Source organism: Apodemus sylvaticus, chromosome 11, assembly GCF_947179515.1.
Source record: "Apodemus sylvaticus chromosome 11, mApoSyl1.1, whole genome shotgun sequence".
Lineage (NCBI taxonomy): Eukaryota > Metazoa > Chordata > Mammalia > Rodentia > Muridae > Apodemus > Apodemus sylvaticus.
The window spans coordinates 92,321,100-92,343,731 of record NC_067482.1 but is presented as its reverse complement, the minus strand read 5'-3'; the positions used below and the strand labels follow the sequence as shown (position 1 = coordinate 92,343,731).

General features: G+C 44.2%; 1 protein-coding gene across 1 annotated transcript; it reads right to left on the bottom strand.

Moving 5' to 3' along the window:
* Window positions 1–749: 749 nt before the first annotated feature.
* On the bottom strand, window positions 750–22,497 carry Dnaaf10 (dynein axonemal assembly factor 10). Its single transcript, XM_052198976.1, has 8 exons — window positions 22,218–22,497; window positions 16,451–16,551; window positions 13,223–13,353; window positions 10,932–11,033; window positions 8,543–8,658; window positions 6,284–6,418; window positions 5,066–5,163; window positions 750–1,897 (listed from the first exon to the last, which is right to left on the bottom strand). Exons 1-8 carry the CDS (start codon window positions 22,398–22,400, stop codon window positions 1,690–1,692), a joined length of 1,074 nt encoding a protein of 357 aa, XP_052054936.1. The 5' UTR covers window positions 22,401–22,497; the 3' UTR covers window positions 750–1,689.
* Between the last annotated feature and the right edge of the window lie 135 nt (window positions 22,498–22,632).

Here is a 22,632-nt window from a genome sequence, read left to right as displayed (position 1 = left end):
TAGCGGTAAACACTTGAGGTAGAGTGAGGTGATAAAAGTTCAAGGCCAGTCTGGGTTCAAAACATAAACAAAATATGCTTGGTACTAAAATAAGGTAGAACAAACCAAATACCGGGAAGAGAGCCTAGCAGCTGGTCAGTGATGGCGTCTCCTTCCCTCTGTGGGACAGATAATTCTATAACTGACATCTTAGATTTAACGAAATACATTAATTGTTCTATTTAAACCTTTCTATATCATCAATAACAAATACTCTATGCCAGATTCTCATATATTTTCTGTTTTTTCTTTTTTGAATATTGGGAGAAAAATCCAAACGGCCTTTTTAAAGGTCAATTTTATTTTTATTGTATTATACCCACAATTTCGTTCCTTTTAAAATGCGCTTCGTATTTGCACGTGTGCATCCTGTGCCTATGCCAGTGGGCGGGGTTGGGAGTCCGTCTCCTTCCACCTGATTATGACGAGAGAGTCCTTAGTGCTCAGGTGTTCATCCTTACATGGCAAGCATTTAACCCCCAGAGCTCTGACCTATAAAAGAATGTTGGGAATAAAGAGCTCATTGGATTTGTAAATGATGAATATTATAGGTCTCTGTCCTTTTGAACTGAGCTTGGAGACACAAGGTTCAGTCTGTCTGGAGGATCAGCTTATGATGTGGGCCAGAGTCAAGAACAGTGAAACTACGGTGTACTTAACAAGGAGGAGGAGGATAGGGGAAACAGAGCAAAGGAATCAAAGCCTCCACATATTCTAAAAACCTGTTTATTTTAAAAATATATTTTAAAGGTTTGACAAAAGGATTTAAAAAAAAAAATCACTCTAATCGTCAATGGTGCGTCATCACTTACCACAGTCAAAAGACATCCAAGGTCTGTATCCGAGTAAAGGAGAGAGAGTAGGAAGGAAGTCACAGTATTTTACCAGTTACGCTGCCGAAAACAGTTTCCCAGGCTGGCCAGTTGAACCGAGTTCTCCTGGCATTTTACAGACCAAGGGGAGTAATCCCCAGTGGAAGCAAAATGTACGGAGAGAGCATAGAGCTAACCAACTTAAAACACAGTGAAATAACAACTACTGACTTTGGCTTTAAACATTTTTTTTTTAAATTTAAATACAACTTATTTTTTAATTTCTAAGAATGTGCATGTGTCTGTGAGTACCACTGCCCAGTACAGCCAGAAGATGGTCTGAGATACCCCTGGAGTTTCAGGGGTTGGAAGCCAGCTGATATGGCTACTAGGAACCAAAGTTGGGTCCTCAGCAAGAACTCCTACATTCTCCTCAGTGAGCCATCTCCTCAGTGCCAGCATCCAACCGTATTTAAAGGCATGCTGCCCAAGCTAGTCTTGATCTTACAGGCTATATATATATACTGATCCTCCTGCCTCAGCTTGTTAAAGTAGCTGGCACCACGAGCAAATACCACAACTCCTGGCTCTAATTTTTCTGAGTAGAGACATGGAGAAAGGAACCCAGCTGGTCCTGGTGTGTGGCACCTTCACATGCAGCGGCATGGCATGCTGGTCAGCCGCCGGATGCCCGCAGACGCCGGAGGCTGGCCGGCCTTGCGCCCGTGGCTGCCTGAATTCATCACTGCACTTCAGCCGTCATCGGTGAGGCCAGAGGCTGCAGAATAGCTCGAACTCTGCGCGGAACTCTCTGGACCTTTTCCGTCCAAGGCTTGGGTCAAATGGTCTGGAGCTTCGTCACTATCAGCACGCGCACCGCCTGGTCAAAGGAACCACAGACGCAGAGCCCCCGTTTGTCAGGACTCCAGTCCAAGCTCGACACGGGCTGAGTAGACACGGTCACGTTCTGCAGGAGGCTGACGGAACCTGCGACTCCCATCTCCAAGCCCTCCGAATCTTTCTTTGAGCGCTGAGTGGGGTATTCACTGGAAAACAAGCGCACAGTGGTCAGAGCGGACGGAAGCTTGGCATTCCCTGGTGTATTTTCACAAGGAGGCTTCGGTGACCTTTTATTTCTCAGCCAACTGCTGAAGCAGCACTTAGGATTTCCCAATATTGACCTTACATGAGTAAAGACACAATGTCATCCTCAGCCCTGGCCTAACACACTTCAGGCAGTGGAGGCTTTTCCTGCAAACTACACAGCACCTCTGTTCAGCATCTGCCTGTGCTTTTTAAAAATATGAATGCTATAGGTTGGTCTGATTTGGGGTTCTCCGTCATCTTTTGTTGTAATTCCTTCCTAAATTTGGATGGCTAGACACCATGGGCAATGTGTGTACAGAGGAAAAAGCTGTAACATTCCCAAAAGCTCATTCCCAAAAGACCTTGTGCCATACTGAACCCAGACCCAGAGTCCACCACTCAGACCCAGCCTGGGGACTGCCAGTTCTCTGTACTGTCGCTGTGGGAGTGTCACTGGGGAGACATTTTAAAAACTCCTGCTTTTAAAAGAGAGAAAGCAACGCTGAGAATATATGATTTCTTTTTTATTTTTTCAGCTAAAAGTACAAAATTTTAAGCTAAGAAGAAGGAAAATCAGCAACTAAATAATACCTGATCTGAAAGGTGGGAAAAAAAGGAATCACCTTCTCTCAGACATGTTTTAACCCACTGCTTATCAATTATGACACTCTGTGAACACAAAAGCCCTTCAACCAACCAAGCAATAAAACATAAGCCAGCCGGACCCAGAGGCTCAGAGGCACAGAGCAGTCAGACACAGTAGAAATGGAGGCGAAACCACAGGGAAAAAACCTGTTCTCTTCCTTTTACAGACAACATATTATTTTACTTAAACAGAATAAGATGCTCACAGACACATACATACACATACAGTCTCATGTGCAGTGTCACAAGTCTGATACTTTCCTCACATCTCTTAGCAAAGTTTGCAGTTATTTAGTATGAAAACATAAAGGCCACGTGTGGCTGTGCACACCTTTAATCCCAGCACTCAGGAGGCAGAGGCTCCACTACCCTGAAGCCAGCCTTGTCCATAAAGCACTCGCTGGCCAGCCAGGACTACAGAGTGAGAGCCCCATGTCAAAGAACCAGAACAATCACAACAAAACCATAAGTAACTGCTTCTACTGTCTCCACATTACATAGGTAAGATTTTTTGTTCACGTGTTTTTAAAGTCTGACAGCTCCCCTGCATCCTCTCCCGGAAGGCCTGGGAGGCGCCCCGTGAATGCGGACAGGCTGACAGCACTGTCAAGGCAGCGTGCAAGCACGATCCAAGCTCAAGTGCATTTCATCTCAGCCACTTCTCTTTGCTGGCACATGTAGCTTCCCAGCAAAGTCCAAAGCAGCATTGACAAGTACACAAGCCACCAGTTGTGACCACGATTGATGTGCACCCTGAGGTGACCTCCAGGAGTGGGGCTGACCCCTCCCTTGAAAAAGCGCTTCCCCTACAACCAGGAGGACAGCATGTGGAATTCTAGAACTATGTAAAGCAAACAAACAAAAACAAACAAACAAACAAACAAAAAAAAAACAAAACCTGCGGTGGGGTGGTGGCACATGCCTGTAATCCCAGCACTCTGGGAGGCAGAGGCAGACAGGATTTCTGAGTTCAAGGCCAGCCTGGTCTACAGAGTGAGTTCCAGGACAGTCAGGGCTACACAGAGAAACCCTGTCTCAGAAAAAAAACAAATCCCAAAAAACAACAACAACAAAAAACCAAAAAAAAAAAACCCAGGCTGCTTGGTGGCCTGTGATCTCACTCCTTGGCAGGCAGGCGAGGACATTCATCCCCGCAACCCATTCAGATAGCCTAGCCATAACCAGCTAGGCTATCTGAATATTTGTTGAGCTCCCAGTTCAACAAATAAGTGGATACTGATCATGAAAGACACCAGATGTTGGCTTTGGGTCTCCATATGGAGACACACAAACACACACACACACACACACACACACACACACACACAAACATACAGTGGTTATTCTTGAGGGGAAAAAGCCAAGAAAAATACACTTCAAATGTCTAAATGCATACAGATCCAGCCTTATTAACATAAAGTAAAAAAAAAAATCTAGTTGCTACTCTGCCCGCATGTGGAAAGGTGGGACTTGCTTCCTTTAGCAGCCTCGAGAACTGGGGGATCAAGGAGTAGGCACAGCATAGCTAAGGAGCCTGGTGACCCCTAAACTGCAGCAAGGCTGGAGGAGAACCCTGAAAGAATAAAGGGCAAAGGTTCCAGCGATCTATCTACCCAGCGCCTCCCAGAACACCTAAAACACTTCTACTGCTTCCTGCCGATAGAGAGCACCGTTTACAACGAGGCAAGGCTGGATGGAGTGTATTAAAATGTTTCGATCAAAAGCAATCACAAGTTTGTCAGTTAATAGCTCTGGGTCTCTAACAAGTACTATCTGACTGCAGCCCTGCTTTTCAGCTTTTAAAAGGAGCTTAGGGAAGGAAGGGTCTGTAAACTCGAAAGCCCAAGCCACACTGTAAATGCTCTTGTCTGGTTTTGTATACCAAACTTTAATCTTAAAATGTCCTTCAATTGTAAGCTTGTCATTTTCTGAATAATGCTTAAAGCTTTTGTTGTTGTTGCTAATAAAGTTTTCAAACACTCAATTTGTTTCAGACCTGCTGAACTGACAGCTAGCCTAGCAGCACTTCAGTGTCTCCCTCTTTTTATTTACTGTTTATGTTTTTGAGACAGGGTCATATCCTGTAGCCTGGGCCGACCTGGAACTCATTATGTCGTTCATGCTAGCTTCAAACTCACGCAGTCCTCTGGCCCCATCTTCTCTGTGCTGGGATTAATGGTGTGAACATGCCCATCTATAATTTCAAATTTGTGGGGGGTATGTGTGTCAAAAATCCTAAATGTTTCTAAGTAGTTCTCATATAGAGAGACATAACTATGACAAATATATCTATTGTGTCAGAAAAAGGCAAATTTTTATTAAATGTAAAATAAATACATCAGTAAAAAATTATTTTGAAAACAGTTACATAACACCTAGAAAGTAAACATACCGGCATTGAATTAATCAAATATTAAAGGAAAAAATAGAAAAAAAATCATCAACTCCTACTTCCCACCCACAAGTAACTTAAAAAGACTTACTACTTCCAGAGGTGAAGACTCCCGGCGCCTCCAGTTGTGAGAAAGAGCTCCCGGTTTTGTGGCAGGTGCCGGACTTGCCATACGGTGGACTTATGGGCCTAGTTAGACAATACATGTGCGGTGGTTAAAGACTAAATGGAAGGCCTGAAGAGCAGACTCTAAGACAGAGAACTGTAACCACCTTTTCTTCTGCTGTTTATTGCTGCTTTAATTTTTGCAGGCAGTTTTGCTGAGGAGTAAAGCCAGGGTTGGTAGTGGGGCCTGTTGGAGCCTTCCTGACTCAAAATGTTTCTATCAAATTAGTGGGTACTGTGGCCCACCTTTGTAAGTGACCTGAATCTTCTCTTGCACTGTCCACCGCCTTTTCCTTGTGTGTTTTCAGTGTTTTAACCACGCCATGGAAGCTTCTCTTCTCACCTTGCTTGCTGTTCTTCAGGCTCCCTAGACATGCCTGGACATCGCTTTTCTAGACTCAGAAAACTGCCTAGGATTTCAGTGAACATGCGCTTGGTACAGTATTTTCTTCCTTCTACTCCCTTAATTCCATAACCAGGTTTTCTCATGGCGTCCCAGAGCTCCCTCGTGCTGGATATGTGAACCCTAGACTTAAAAGACCCTAACGTCTCTACCAGAAAATTACTAAACTTTTTATTTCCGAGACAGGGTTTCTCTGTGTAGCCCTGGCTGTCCTGGAACTCACTCTGTAGACCAGGCTGGCCTCGAACTAGAAATCCACCTGCCTCTGCCTCCCAAGTGCTGGGATTAAAGGCATGCGCCACCACTGCCCGGCTGATCTGCCACTTTCTAATGCAGTGTTTTAAAGTAAGTTCATCTATTACAGCAAATGATAATATAAAATAAAATGGGATAAAATGACACAGTGAAAATGTTATTTCTGGAAAGTACAATATTAGTTATTAACAGAAATAATATGTATTTATTAGAACACACCAGGCTAGGATTTCTTTATCAAATTCTTAGCATCAGCATGGTTTTTGGTTTGTTTTTTTTTAACTATAAAATAAGATTCCAGGCTAATCAAGAGAGTTATAATAATCAGGAATTATAAAGCTGGCAACCTTTGGAAAAATAATCTACACAAAAATGCTTAAGATTCTACAAGTATGTGGCAGACAGGGGAAGCCTGGAGACTCATTCTGTGTACTATCTAAAACAAACACCACCCCTCTCCACAGAAAAAGAGTCCCTCCTAGTTACCTTTTCTGTAACAGAGGCAAAACCTTTTGTAGGATGCTGTGTTCTCATGTCGAAGACATGAAACTTCCCTTCCAGAGACGTAGCAACTAACTTATTCATACTTATGTCCTTTCTGTCGAACTCCAAGCTGCACACCTGAAGGCAGAGACCATGTTATTGATAAGTTCTTACTCTCGTTACCTTTACATAACGTGTATGGTGTATGGGCTTTGCCTGCTTTCATATCTGCACACCAGGTGTACACTTGATGCCCAGGAAGCCAGATGAGGGGGTCATATTCCCTGTAAGTGGAGTTACAGACGGTTCTGAGCCCCCATGCGTACGCTCGGAACCAAACCCCGGTCCTCTGAAAGAGCATTCGACACTCCTTACCACTGAGCTGTCTCTCCAGCCTTGCTGGCTCTGCTAAGCTATCTGAATGGCTTAAAAATGAGAAGACCATGGGGAAGCACTTGAATAATCATTAAACCTTTTGAGTTAACTCGCTCATCTTGGGTTCCCATGCTCAGTAGAAGATCACAAACCAATGTTTTCATTATTTAGCACTGCCTTCAGAAATCACAAAGGAACCAAATTCCTTAATAAAGCTCAAGAACCAAAAGTATTCTTTTGTCCAAAGGTATTTGTGAAGCTTTTCCTATGCCAGCAAGGAAAAGCCTCTTATTTACTCAACTTAATGCCATCTGTTGGTCCTCAGATGGGCGGGAGACTAACTCTGTAGCAATCATATCTGAATGTGTTCACTTTCTTGTACTTTGCTTGTAGACTGGGTCTGAGCCACCCCTCCAGCCCATCAGTTTACTTTTTTAAGAAAGGATGCAGGGCAGCCATTAGATTCAAGATGGTTTGGCCCCACAAGGTTAATTTTTGGTAGAAGACTGAAAGGCATGGGTTAAGGAAGGGATCTGAGACCTTTATGTGCTTGAAGGTAGCGAGCAGGTGCAAGCATGCTCAGTGACGCTGGGAGGGGACAGAAACGCACATTACCCCACTGGGAGGGGGAAGAAACACACATTACCCCACTGGGAGGGGACAGAAACGCACATTACCCCGCTGGGAGGGGACAGAAACACACATTACCCTGCTGGGAGGGGACAGAAACGCACATTACCCCGCTGGGAGGGGACAGAAACACACATTACCCCACTGGGAGGGGACAGAAACGCACATTACCCCGCTGGGAGGGGACAGAAACACACATCACCCCGCTGGGAGGGGACAGAAACGCACATCACCCCGCTGGGAGGGGACAGAAACACACATTACCCTGCTGGGAGGGGACAGAAACGGCACATTACCCTGCTGGGAGGGGACAGAAACACACATTACCCCGCTGGGAGGGGACAGAAACACACATTACCCTGCTGGGAGGGGACAGAAACGCACATCACCCCGCTGGGAGGGGACAGAAACACACATTACCCCGCTGGGAGGGGACAGAAACACACATTACCCCGCTGGGAGGGGACAGAAACGCACATCACCCTGCTGGGAGGGGACAGAAACACACATCACCCCGCTGGGAGGGGACAGAAACGCACATCACCCCGCTGGGAGGGGACAGAAACGCACATCACCCCGCTGGGAGGGGACAGAAACGCACATCACCCCGCTGGGAGGGGACAGAAACGCACATCACCCCGCTGGGAGGGGACAGAAACGCACATTACCCCGCTGGGAGGGGGAAGAAACGCACATCACCCCGCTGGGAGGGGACAGAAACACACATTACCCTGCTGGGAGGGGACAGAAACGCACATCACTCCGCTGGGAGGGGACAGAAACACACATTACCCCGCTGGGAGGGGACAGAAACACATATTACCCCGCTGGGAGGGGACAGAAACGCACATCACCCTGCTGGGAGGGGACAGAAACACACATCACCCCGCTGGGAGGGGACAGAAACGCACATCACCCCGCTGGGAGGGGACAGAAACGCACATCACCCCGCTGGGAGGGGACAGAAACGCACATCACCCCGCTGGGAGGGGACAGAAACGCACATTACCCCGCTGGGAGGGGGAAGAAACGCACATCACCCCGCTGGGAGGGGACAGAAACGCACATCACCCCGCTGGGAGGGGACAGAAACGCACATTACCCCGCTGGGAGGGGACAGAAACGCACATTACCCCGCTGGGAGGGGACAGAAACGCACATTACCCTGCTGGGAGGGGACAGAAACGCACATCACCCCACTGGGAGGGGACAGAAACACACATTACCCTGCTGGGAGGGGACAGAAACGCACATTACCCCATTTTTAATGTTTGTCTCCCACCGCAGTGACATGTTTCTAAGATCAAACAGCTTGATGTCCCCATTGTCATAGCCAGCGCAGACAACACGCTCTTCTTGATTATAAGCATTGCCTGGAAATCAAGATACATTTCAGGTCTTCATAAATCCAAGGTAAAGGCTGCTAGGAAATATAATTTAAATAAAAATTACATTGGTGATACCCAGCCATCAGTCCTAACAGGAGATGGGGAGTACTAACTGTTTTTTAAATGCTTACTAGAAACTCCATGTCTACTTGAAAGTGTTTCCTGGATTCTAAACAGGAAGGAAAGCTCTCTAAGGCTCAGGTATGACTCGGGGCTTCTTTGGCAAAGACGCAGCTCTGTAATCAGCTGTGCGCCCTGAGCAGCAGACCAGCTTCAGCTCCCCCTCAGCAGGCTGGCAAGGTAGACATGCTCCTGCTTCCTTCTCATTCCTTGGCAGTGGCAATACATTTTACATACAAATACATTTTACAAGTATTTTTCCGAATGTTTTTCTGGTCATTCCACCTCTGTGATGAGTCGGAAAGCACTTTCAGTGGTGCGGTGAGCACACCTGAAGTTTAGAACGTGATGTGAACTTTAGCATACTTGACTCCAGGAAAGTTTTCCTGCACAGCTCTGACAGAAAGAAACTGTGAGGGAAGAGGAAGGTCCTATCGATGTGTGATGCTACCTGGGATACCTGACTGCAATGTCTTCATTCTCAACTGCCTCCTGCTTCCTCCTCATAAACCCCAGGCTTGCATTTCCACCACGAGTTCTCGATGGCATCAGTATCTTGCCCTTCTAGGTCCCAAGCTGACCTCAGCTTATCACTGCTTGCGGAACATTTCAGTGAACGATGTCTTTCTCTCCATTATCAGTCTCTCTCATGAGCATCTTGCACAGAATCCTTTACTTTGTTCTCCATTTGATGAACATAAAACTATAAATACTATTTACTCTGCATCTGCCTTATGAATCGTTTTCATTGCCTTCTTTACCTGGAACCCTGTCTAAAACTTCTCAACTCATCACCATATGCATTCCCCAGCACCAGTGGCATCCTGACAGCTCAGACCAGATCTTACCATGCACAGACCATCCAAGGCAGACCACTACCTCCAGGCCGCACAAACAACCGTGGCTAGAGCCATCTCTGTGGCCAGTTGCTCCACCATCTCCTTCTAGGACATTCTGAAGTTATTTGCTGTGTTGCAAAATTTTCCCAATTTCAGAGATGGAAATCCTTGGAATCCTTGTTCTGAGATCAAACTGATCTTTCCTCTGTGTTTCTGCCTCTGTGTCTCTCTGCATGGACAGATGCCTCTTGCCAGGTTTTATTACTTATGTTTTACACTACAGGTAAAGCAGATGTCAGCCCTTCTTCACTAAACGGTGTGCTTCAGGACTCAGTGACGACCCAGTTCCACTACTGCATGTTCACAGTATAGTAATTTAAAAGAAATCCCAAGTTGGGCATGGAGGTGCACACCTGCAGTTCCAATGCCTCAGAAGGCTGAAGCAGGGGAATTTCTTGAATCTAGACGTTTGAGGCCAGTCTGAGCAACACAGTGAGATCTCGTCTCATAACAACAAAACAAACAAACAAACAAACAAACAAAAATCAGGAAAGCCAGGTGTGGTGTGGCACACGCCATAATCCTAGCACCTGAGGTAGAGGCGGGAAGACCTCTGCTAGTTAAGAGGCTGGCCTTGTCAAGAAAACCTCACAGGTTTAAAACTAAATATGGAGCTGTGTGCAGCAGTACATGCCTGTAATTATAGCTACTTGGGAAGGTGTGGCTAGTCTGGGCTCTGGCCTGCATCTTTTACAGTCAAAGACAAGGAGCAACACTGACAAGATCAATATGCATTGTAAGTATATTAATACAGGGTCACAATTTTCAAACATAAGAAATAATTATGGAATGGCACAACTATTTTCTAGAAAGTAAACACTATGTAAAATGTAATGTGGGATTTTTTAGGTTATCATTTGCATTTGAGGCCTTATTAATGGAATTTGGTACTAAACTAGGTCAATACTCTCAATTAAACAACAACTATTATAATAATAGTAAATACTTTCAATACTCAACAATCTAAGCGCATTCTAAGAGCTTTAGTGACATTACTTCACTGGGTCCTCAACCCTATTAAGCCAATTCTATTAGCAACACTGTACATATAGTAACGTCCCCAAGACACACAACAACAGCACAGTGCAGAGGAAACCCTAGCCTGACCTGAGACTGACATGAAGTCTGACACCTGAGTGGACAAATCTCAGAACAGTCTACAGAACAGACTACCGGAGACTACCTGTAATTTCTTGGACCACGATGAACCTGAAACGCAGTATCTTGTCAGTAACTTACCAAATGCCACAGTCCAACAGTCTCTCTTGTTTTCTCCTTGTGCAGGCTCCATGTTAGCGACAGGATCCTCTTTCTGCCTCGGGTCCCACACCTTTACAGTTCCTGTCATGGATAAAAGGGAGTTGGCAAAATTCCCAGTGACTGATCGCACTTCCTGTTTGCATTCTCTCTCCACAGTTATCTGGACACGTGACAACAAATGCTTCAACATCTGAAAACTATTCATATTTTTCTGACTTCAGAGTGGTTAAGTTGTACTTGATACCAGATGTAACTCCATGTTAGTATTAAAAATGATTCCTAAATTAACATGTACACAGAGTAAGCCCAAAAAGTATTCCTAGGCTATCTGTAAGTTCACGTCAAAACATGCCTTATCGTCTGGGTTAGCACCAACTACATACAAACATTTAGAATAGTGAGAGTATCATTTTAACTTTGTTTTACTTACTACATGTATAGCCATTGTTCCTTTCTTATACGGAAGAATAAGCGCTGTCACTGCATTTTTACAGGGGCTCTAAAATGCCACTGCAGCTGCCTGCGAGGCAGTTCAAGGCAGAGGGACCAGCATGCATGAGGTCCAGTTTCACTGCTGACACAGAAGAAGAAACAACCCCACCTGTCTCACATATAATTAAGCTCAGCTTTCTCCCATAAGTTAACGAGGAGGGAATGCTAATAAAATTAGCTTAAAACAAGTTTCAACCCTCATATCAATTCATATTATAGGATTACTAACTAGTAGTCTAGTTAGTAACTAGTGTCACAGCCGACAATCAACATGATTGCACGTTGCAGGTCATGAGATGACTAAAAGGCCTACGTCTGAGCAAGAACAGGGAAGGGATAAACCATCCCTGAAAGAGACCAGCTGATCATCAGAAGGGCTGCAATCCTACATGGAGGGGAGATCACCACCTCAGCTACCAGTTTATACAAGTCATTAACATCTTAGTAAGCTTTCCACACTCGAATTAGCAAAGAACATAAAGACAATTCAAAACACAGAATTAATCAATGCACAGGCACAGACACTAGCATAAGTGGAAATGGAGGACAGTTTCTAATCTACAAACTTACAGGAGGAAAAAGCAATGCCAGCCACTTGTAGCCCCTCACTCACTATAGCTGGCCAAGGAAATGGGTACTATGGGTTATTTAGAAATACATGTTTTCTTCTTTTTTTCTTCATTTTTTATTGGATGTTTTCTTTATTTACATTTCAATTGTTTTCCCCTTTCCAGGTCTCCCCTTCAGAAACTCCCTATCCCATCCCCCATTCCCTTGCCTCTATGAGGGTGCTACCCCACCAACCCACCCACCCACCCACTCCCATCTTCCAGCCCTGGCATTTCCCTACACTGGGGCATCAAACACCCTCAGGCCCAAGGGCATTTTATAAAATCATAAAATATCCCCAAGGACTTAGCTACATAACTACAACCAATTCTTTAAAATTTCAAGTCTTTATCCTGCAAATACCCAGAAAACTTGGGGCACACTGAATGGTTGCTACAGTGCTGTTGCAGCCACACGATGGAATGTTACAGCCCTTATAATATGAGCTCTGGAAGCAGACGCATGCGCATCTGACGAACGCGAAGCACGATGGAGAGACCCAAACGGCAGTGGAAGCATGACAACCGCTCGCCGTCTCCCGCGCTCCACGAGGCTCCCATGAAAAAGTGACTCTAACACACCTCTACCCTACAGGAACTATTCGAAAATGATATCTCATTTTTCTTTTACAGTAACCTTTTGAAAGCAACTAATGCATGTCCATGTGAGAAGACAAAGCCTGGGCCCACGCAGTCATTCAGGCCGGGTCTGCTGGTCACTGAGGGCAGTGCTGGGAGCTCATGGACACAGCGCAGAACATGTATGTCTTCAGGTACTTGTCAACCTGACATTCTGCTAAGCAGAAATTCTGCTTTTTAGAAAGAGAATGAGAAGATGCCAAACCTATCACATGGCTGCTTCAGAAGCCTGTGAGGACTTGTAGGTACTTCAACGTCAGCTCATTGTTAGCTGCTAAACTAAGTCCACAATGAGATATTCAGTGCTGGGTCTCTACGTGAAAGCACAAAGAAGCCAGAAATGAACGAGGGATGTGCAATAAAACTTGTCTGCTAGAATGCAGATGCAAAAATTACAGTAGATGCAGTTATAATGCAGATGCCCAAACAGTAGGTGCAGAGTCAAGCCAACAGGAGGATTCCGTGTGCAGGGGATACGGCAGCGCACAGACGTTCCCACTAAACATCTCTTCAGTACTTAGACCGACTCACCATCTCGGCTGCCAGTCACGATTTCAGGTGCTCCTTCCCCAATTCCAAGTCCACCAATGCCATCTATGGTATTTATGATTTCTTTGTGACCCTTTACAGAATACACTGGCATCTCTGGAGCTTCCAAATTCCTAGGCAAAAAATATAACTACTTATTACATGGTTTTAAAACCAATTAAACTAAAATAAATAAAAAACAAAACAATTCAAAATGGAAAACTTTAACCTAAGACAGAGACTCTGAAAATGCTAGATGAAAACACATGTAAAAGCCTGGGAGATAGAAGCCCGGCGAGGAGTCTCTGAAACGACTCCATATAGCACAAGAAATAGACGCATCAAGACAGGAGCGGATATGGTTATATACCAGGAGATGTTATTCAGCCATGACAAGAAAAGAAATCATGGGGGCTGGAGGGATGGCTCAGCAGTTAAGAGCACTGACTGCTCTTCCAGAGGTCCTGAGTTCAATTCCCAGCAACCACATGGTGGCTCACAACCATCTGTAATAGGATTTGATGCTCTTTTCTGGTGTTTCTGAAGACAGCTACAGTGTACTCACATACGTTAGATAAATAAATCTTTAAAAAAAAAAAGCAATCGTATTTGTAAGAAAGCAGACAGAAGTGGGAGTAGTGATGTTAAGCAACTAAGCCAGAATGGGGAAAACAAAGACCATGTTTCCTCTTATGCGTGGAAAATTAAATTTAAAATTATACACACATACACATGTGCATAAATATGCATGTATATGTGTGTACATAGGTCATAAAACCTGAAAGGCTGGCCAGGGAGGTAAAGGCATTTGCCACCAAGCCAGACAACCTGCACTGACTCCCAGTTCACATGAGATGTGAGAACAGAGTCCCAGAAGTAGTCTTCTGCTCTCCACTTCATGTCCATGTGCACACACAGGCAGAGGGACACGCACATGGAATACAATGTGAAAATAGCTTAACCAACAACAAAACAAAACTTAAAGGTGGTGAGAAGGGAGGGAGCAGGCAATGGAATACACACAGTAAGGATGTACCGAGTCTCAGGGCTGGGGATGCCTTAACCTCAGTGCTTGGGAGGGAGGGGCAGACAACTCCTGTGAGTTACAGGCCAGCTTCATCTACACTGTGAGCTCCAGGGCAGCCAGGGCTATGGAGAGAGATCCTGTCTATAAACAAACAAACAAACAAACAAACAAACAAACGTACATAGCTATATCTGGCAGGGAGAGAAGCAGTAACAAGGCAGCAGGCATACAAGGGCCAACAGCAGGAGAGGGAAACGAGCAAGACCAAAGCCTATTGATGCGCACATATGCATTTACATAACTGAAATGATGAACATCTGCTACTCTATGTGATAAGCCCCCAAAATAATAGAAAATAAATAAAATACAGAAAGTAAGACAGTGGCCTCTCTTTCCATTTCTCTGAGGCTCTATGACAAAGTATGTAAAATGATGAATAAATATGAACTTAAGAGCTAAGCAGTTAGAGAAAGGACTATTACACTAGCTTTAGAGCAAGATGTCAGCTAGCTTCGCTTTTATGTTATGCTTCTAAAAATAGGTAAACACGTGAACAATTCAATTAACAACCAAAACATCTCCTTAGGTGGGGTGTGGAGGCACACTCCTCAAGTCTCATCACGAGGAGACAGAAGCAGGTGGAGCCCTGTGAGTTCCAAGCTCCCCTGGTCTACATAGTGATACACAGTGAGTTCCCCTGGTCTACACAGTGATACACAGTGAGTTCCCCTGGTCTACACAGTGATACACAGTGAGTTCTCCTGGTCTACACAGTGATACACAGTTCCCCTGGTCTACACAGTGATACACAGTGAGTTCCCCTGGTCTACACAGTGATACACAGTGAGTTCCCCTGGTCTACACAGTGATACACAGTTCCCCTGGTCTACACAGTGATACACAGTGAGTTCCCCTGGTCTACATAGTGATACACAGTGAGTTCCCCTGGTCTACATAGTGATACACAGTGAGTTCCAGCCTAGCCAGAGTACACATGAACCCTTCACCAAAACAAACAGCTAGAAAGAAGCTAAGAAAGAGAGAAAAAGAGAGAGAGAGAGAGAGAGAGAGAGAGAGAGAGAGAGAGAGAGAGACTAAGAGAGAAAGCTGCTGTATACTTTAAATGCTAAAAATAGATTTCCCTTAAAAGTAAAGAGAAATTTGAAGTCATTTAACTTTAAATATTAAGAAATAATTTTTTGTTTTTTTGAGACAGGGTTTCTCTGTGTAGCCTTGGCTGTCCTGGAACTCACTCTGTAGACCAGGCTGGCCTCGAACTCAGAAATCCACCTGCCTCTGCCTCCCAAGTACTGGGGTTAAAGGCGTGCATCACCACCGCCTGGCTTAAGAAATAATTCTAAGTAAGAGACAGCAGAAAATGTTGTGATTTTGTTCATTCAAAGCAGCCTTTTATTGAGTTGTTTGATAGACATTTTCCTAAAAGTCATGTCTAGATCTTAAAGTATTAAATACTAACCAAAACTTTAACTGGGAGTTTTGCATGGAAATAATTAAAATCAGTGTATTGCTCTATAAAGCCAAACCTCTTGCTAAAATGGCATTAGTTAATTACTAGTCCCAAACAGCCTGTGGGCAGGTAAGAACCAGTAACACTTTCAAGTTCTAAACCAAAGAGCTTAGCATTTAAAACCTCTATCCTTTAACTTTTTTTTTTTTTTTTTTTTTTTTTGGATTTGGTTTTTTTCGAGACAGGGTTTCTTGGTATAGCCCTGGCTGTCCTGGAACTCACTCTGTAGACCAGGCTGGCCTCGAACTCAGAAATCCACCTGCTTCTGCCTCCCAGAGTGCTGGGATTACAGGCGTGTGCCACCACGGCTCGGCCTATCCTTTAAGTTTTGAGGTCATAAAACAATTATATCATTTCCCCTCCCCCTCCAAGCCCTTCCACCGATCCCTCCTCACTCTTTCACATTTAGCCTGTTTGTTCATTGCTATTACACGCATATATATATATACACACACATAATGTTATACATACACATTCCTAAATGTGATATGAAGCTTGGGATTTTAAGTGGACTTTGAATATGACAGAGATAACACAGTCCTCATGGCTTCGGTTACTTTTGGAAGGAATTAAAATACTTGAAGTAAGTATTTTAAAATTAGAATTCTCCTTTAGAAGACTACCAAGCCTATCAAAGTGAGCACTTGTCCAGTGCAGTGCTGTTTAATCACCTTACCAAATATGAAGATTTCCATCAAAATCTCCAGTAGCTAAGAATCTCTGCTGCAAAGATGCCGCACCAAATGTTCCACATTTAATGGGCTTAGCCTTTTCAATCTGGACAGAAAGGAGAGAGGATACTTTACTTATGTAAACAGTTATTTATAATCACAACGTTGACCGCTTTGCTGTGGAGGGCTAGAAACACATTATACATAAAAACATTTAAACAATTAAAACATTTTCATTAAAAATTATACTTGTTCTTTAGTCAATTTTGTATAATTTAAAAAGCACATCACTGTCAAAAGAAAGGTTGTTTTTGTTTTGAGACAGGGTTTTACTATGTTGCCTTGGTTGTCCTTAAACCCTGAGCTCCTAGGTCACTGTCTAAATGTGGGTGGAGTTTATTTTTATTTAATGTGTATGGGTGTTCTGCCTTCACGGAGGTGCTTGCAGTGCCCACACAAGCTAGAAAAGGGCATTGGAGCCTCTGAACTGGCGGTTGCCGTGTGTGCTGCAGTCAACCAGGCTTTCTGCAGCAGCCAGTGACCTCGGAGCTACCTCTCCAGTTACTGAGACAAGGTTGCCCAAATCAGACATGATTCAAACTGGTCTAAAACCCAGAGATCGTAGAATTACAGGAGAGGGAGAGGGAAGAGGAGGGGGAGAAGGCAGAAGAGAGACAGAGAGAGAATCGTCTCACTGAAGTATCCAAATGCTGCCTGCCATCTTGATCCCTGTGTGGTGGCTCACTCCTGTAGCTCCAGCACTCCAGATGAGGAAGCAGAAATGCAGTTGTGAGTCCCAGGTCAGGCAAGGCCACACAATGAGTTTTAGGTCACACTAGGCTACAGAGAGATTTTTAATCTTCCCTCTCACAATCCCGAAAGCTCTCCTCCTCCTCCTCCTCCTTCCTCCCTCCCTCCCCGCTCTCGGTCTTGTGTGTATAGGCATGCATATCCATGCCGAAGTCAGAAGAGGACTTCAGGTATCGTGATCTATCACTCTCTCTTTTATTCTTCTGAGACAGGGTTTCTTAGTGAATCCTGGAGCTAAGCTAGTTGACAGCAAGCCCCGTCTCTGTCCTCCACAGTGCATGAGTTAGAGGTGAGCAGAAGTGCCTGGCAGGAACGAATTAAAGCTAATTTCAGATTTCCCTTTTGGCTTTTACCCTCATTCATATTTTTTTGCACGATAAATATATAGTATCATGTTTGCCTCAGGGTTTCTGTTTTTGTATCAAAGAAGCAGAAACCTAGATATTATGAGTTTACTGTTCAAGAACCAATTTAAAGACGTTAGATTTTTGTCACCCCCTGCAGTGGGATTCCACTTCACTCAGAAAGGTTGCTCGGTTGTCCATGGACTTCTGAAGGCAGCCATGTTTCCTCTGCACTCAGATGCTCACGGATACAAGGAACCGAGAAGGCACTCCAAACCCCCGGTCTGTAAAGCATATAGAAGAGCTCTCCTTTACACTGTTATGTACATTTTCCGTGGAAAGATGGGTGGAATCCAGTGGTTACTTTAGAAAACTAATAGATTAAAAAGTAAAATAATGATCTACTTGGTTAAAATTGTTTCACATAAAATTCAGAATATGAAATTGGTAAATACCGAGTCTGGCCATCAACGATAGTTCCCTTGACCTAGTTTTTGGTATTCTTTGCCAGGAGTTTATATCATGACTAAAGAAGCCCACGAGCAATAACTGCCAGGAGAGCTATTTTTGTTCTGTCTGTGGGCCGGTCTAAAGCAGCCTGTCAGTATTTCCTCCTCCACATCCCGGGGCACTACTTAATTAACATGAAAAAGTTTAGTTAGGCAAATGCTAACAAGCAGTGACTTCAGTAGCACAGAACCTAAAACACCAAACTAGCTTTCCACAATTTTCAACCATGATTTCATTTTTCAAGGCTGTCTCTGTTCATATGGCACCTTTAAGTTCAATAGAAAAATAAAAAAGTTGTCTTCTAAGTTGAAGTTTTAGATAAGGAAGATGGAATGACACTTGGCTAACAAACTGAACAATCAGAGAAGGAGGCCCGGCCTTCCATTCATCCTTCCTTCCTTCCTTCTTTCTTTTTTAATTTTTATGTGTGTGGGTATCTGCAAATATGCCTGTGCATTAGGTGCATGGCTGGTGCCAAAGAAAGCCACGAGAAAGCATCAAAGCCCCTAGAAGTGCAGTTACAGACACTTGTGAGCGTCCATCTGGGTGCTGGGAATCAAACCCAGGTCGTCTGGAAGAGAAGCTGGTGTGCTTAACCACCAAGACATCTCTCTAGCTCCCTACCTTCCATTTTTATTTATTTGTTTATGTATGTTTGTTTTGTTTTGTTGAGATAAGATCTCAGTAAGTCGCTCGGGCTATTTTGGAACTCACTGTGTAAACTAGGCTGGTGTTCAAATCCACAGAGATCTTCCCACCTCTGCTGCCTGAGTGCTGGTATTAAGGATGTATGCCAAACTGCTCAGCCGTCTGCCCTCCGTTCCCATCTGTTTCTTTAGCAGTAAGACAAAGCACCCCACAGGCAATAGCCGAGCTGCTCCTTTTATATGTTGTCTTGGGTACTCAGGGTTTGCAGCAACTCTTGATGTAATCCATCACAACAAAATGAGTATACTTCCTAATATTTAAGTAAGTATTCCACCTGCCCCAACAGTTCTTAACTCTGATACTCACTAAAATCAACTAGCAGATGGCCACATTTCTACAGAGCAATGCAGGGGTATTTTAAATCTTGTATACAACCATCATTAGCTACGAAACACATGAACAAACTTGGATGCAGTGAGAACCACTGACTATGTATTTAATCCACATGCTTTTCTACAGAAGCCCAAACAAATACAACATTAAATCCTGAAAGGTGCTTTTTTTTCTAATATTATACTTGGTTTTCAAAGTAAATGTTCTCTTTTTAGCACAGTACCTCTATGGAAGTCTTAGTAATTACTCACGAAAAGGAAGCAAAACTTTGAAGTTGTTGCTCTTGTAGTTCAGATAATGTATGACAATCTCTTTTTTATCCCTAGTTATATTTCCTATATGCTCTCTAAAAGTAAACACATATTACTTTCACTAAAGATAAATAAACGAATAAATACAATTTTAGTAGGATTCTTCAGAAATTAGAAGAGATGAACACTATTTCTTTTTTGGTTTTTTTTTTTTTTTGGTTTTTTTTGTTTTTGTTTTTTTGAGACAGGGTTTCTTTGTGTAGCCCTGGCTGTCCTGGAACTCATTTTGTAGACCAGGCTGCCTCGAACTCAGAAATCCACCTGCCTCTGCCTCCAAAGTGCTGGGATTAAAGGCATGCGCCACCACCGCCCGGCACTATTTCCCTTCAAATAACTATTACTAAACAGTATTAAAAAAATCGTCATTCTTGGGAAAGCAAAAGACCACAAGTCTATAAAAGTTTTCTGGCTGATGGTCGTCTGGCATTTGCGCCTCGTGTTTTACCTTAAAGTTTCTATTATGCCAATGTCTCCCGTGTTCAGAGTGCTTACTCCGCACACTGACTGGCAATCCCTACACCAGTATTTAAAACTGAGTCCCCAGTTCATTCAGTCTCTGTTCTTTTAATAAACATGTACTGAGGCTGGTTCTTTAGGAGAAGACCCGGCCCTTACTCTCCAGCTTACAGTCTGGAAATGAGACAGACTGTTCACTTCTGGCACAGATGGTCAGGATTATAGGAGCAGAATGTACTGGAAGGTGTCTTGAGCAGAGATCAGAAAGGGCTTCCTAAAGCAGATGATCTGAGCCGGCCGCTGGACCAGCAGCAGGTGACTGTGAGTTCAGCCGGGAAGAGCACGGGGCAAGGCGGGAAGGGTCAAACCATGTCCAGAATCTCCACGTCCAATGCCTGGCTACAGAATAGGAACGGAACTGGAAAACAGGCTCTCAGCAAAGTTCAGGGAAGGACTGTGCTCCACAAACCTTGCCATGCAAGTTTGTCTTTCCTCTACCTTCCCTAACCTTGTATCAACCCTCAACGCCTCCATGTAACTGCTCTTTGTTTCAGTCGATCCAAAGAGAAACATTTTGAAAACTGTAACTATAAAACATTACTTAGCCACAACTCAGCACTGTGGCACAGGGCCTGAATCCCAGCCCAATGAGAGGCTGGTTTGAGGATTATCAGTTTGAGGCTAGCTGAGTAACATAGGAAACACTCATCTTAGAAAGAAAGGAAAAAAGGAAGGAAGAAAAGAAGGAAGGAAGGGATGAAGAAAAAAAGAAAATGTCTATTATTGTCCCCATAATGTAATTGGCTCAGTGGCAGCCTTATACAAAACCTGTAATCCGGCCAGGCAGTGGTGGTGCTTTAATCCCAGCACTTGGGAGGCAGAGGCAGGTGGATTTCTGAGTTCGAGGCCAGCCTGGCCTACAGAGTGAGCTCTAGGACAGTCAGGGCTATACAGAGAAACCCTGTTTCAACCTTCCCCCCCACCCCACCCCCCAAAAAACCTAACCCTGTAATTTGGTCTTGCATTATCCTCCTAAAAGTCCTTCAGTGGTGTGTCCTGTTTCCCTTAAAGGAAAAAGAAAGACAAATTTGTGAAATGCCTGACATATCTTACCCATTTTGTATGTGTATGGTTTTTTGCTTTTTGTTTTTTTAAATGGGGGTCGTGATTGTTGCAGACAGGGTTTCAAATTGAAATTCTCCTGCTTCTACCTCCTGAATGCTGTAATTAAAGGTGTGTAATACTACTTCCTTCTCGTGTTTTTTGTTTTGTTTTGTTTTTCGAGACAGGGTTTCTCTGTGTAGCCCTGGCTGTCCTGGAACTCACTCTGTAGACCAGGCTGGCCTCGAACTCAGAAATATGCCTGCCTCTGTCTCCCAAGTGTTGGGATTAAAGGCCCGTGCTACCACTGCCCGACTGTGTTTTTGTTTTTTAAAAGATAATTAACTATCTTCCACCACTATCACTGAGCTTTCTCACATGCTGTTTATTGTAAGAAACTTCATACTATACTCTGAATTTACTTTAGCTAGTTTCTACTCACCTTATATCTGTTTTTACTTTCATAGACCTGTATATTAGAAAACTCATCTTGATTTACATGTATGTATACATATTTTTGTTTGTTTGTTTGTTTGTTTGTTTTTCGAGACAGGGTTTCTGAGTAGCTCCGGCTGTCCTGGAACTCACTCTGTAGACCAGGCTAGCCTCGAACTCAGAAATGCACCTGCCTCTGCCTCCCAAGTGCTGGGATTAAAGGCGTGCGCCAACACCACCCAGCTGTATGTATACATTTTTGGTCTGGCTGTTTGACTGTCTCCCCCAGCAGAAAATAAACTTCATGAGATCGTTGGCATTGCAATTCCCATGCCTGGGTCTATCAGACATTGAAATGACACTTCTTGAAAGGATGGGGTATTTACTAATTCTTCGCCAACTTCGTTGTAGTTATCCTGGTGCCTCCTTTGGTCTTTCTTGTATGAAATGTGGGCTTACTGCATATACCTACTAGTAGACTACAACAACAGGAAACATGCTAAAAATTCCAAGTACGTTGCCATGAAATGTTAACTTCACTTCCCAGAAACCTTGCAATGGACTGCACCGAAGCTGGCCGGAGGAAGAGGCTGGCAGCGAGCGGAGGTACTAGTTACCCAGGGAGATTTTGGGATGTCAAAATTTTAAGTTTGAAGTATGTCTCAATTTGTAATCTCCTTTAGGTTTCTGCCAGAGCAAAGCTGTAGAAAAGAGGAATCAGATCCTAGAACACGCAAACCCAAAGAGTCCAAGCCTGCACCCACCTCCCGCAGCAGCTTGAGGTCCCCGCGCTGGATCTCATACACCTGGATAACTCCGGTGCCTCGGGCGAAGTTGCCCATCGTCACGAATTTGGCACTGCAGGGCACCCATTTGCAGTCGAACACTGTGTAGTTCAGTCCCTTTTGAATGTGGACAATGATCTGAGGCTTCTCGAAGGTGGACATAGTGCAGATGCAGCCAAACGCTAACCTGGTAACCAGACTGCAAACACATCAGGGGCAGTTTGTCCCTCCCTAGCCGCACTCTACCCGGACGCTCTAGCAAGTTGGGCTTGGCTGCCTCCGAAAATGCCGTGCGAGCTGCCGAAACCGCAGTAGATTCTTCTCTACACATTGCACAAGCTGATTTACTACCGTTACTACAACGACCTCACATTGACACATTAGAGACTGTGAA

Coding starts and splice junctions, on each gene's coding strand:
- Dnaaf10 (XM_052198976.1), bottom strand. CDS start 22,400: ATGTCCACCTTCGAGAAGCCTCAGATCATTGTCCACATTCAAAAGGGA. Junction 6,419..8,542: donor AGACAAACATTAAAAATGGG/GTAATGTGCGTT, acceptor CTCTGCCTTCAG/GTGTGCAGCTTGGAGTTCGA. Junction 1,898..5,065: donor AGTCTTCACCTCTGGAAGTA/GTAAGTCTTTTT, acceptor CTTGTTTTCCAG/TGAATACCCCACTCAGCGCT.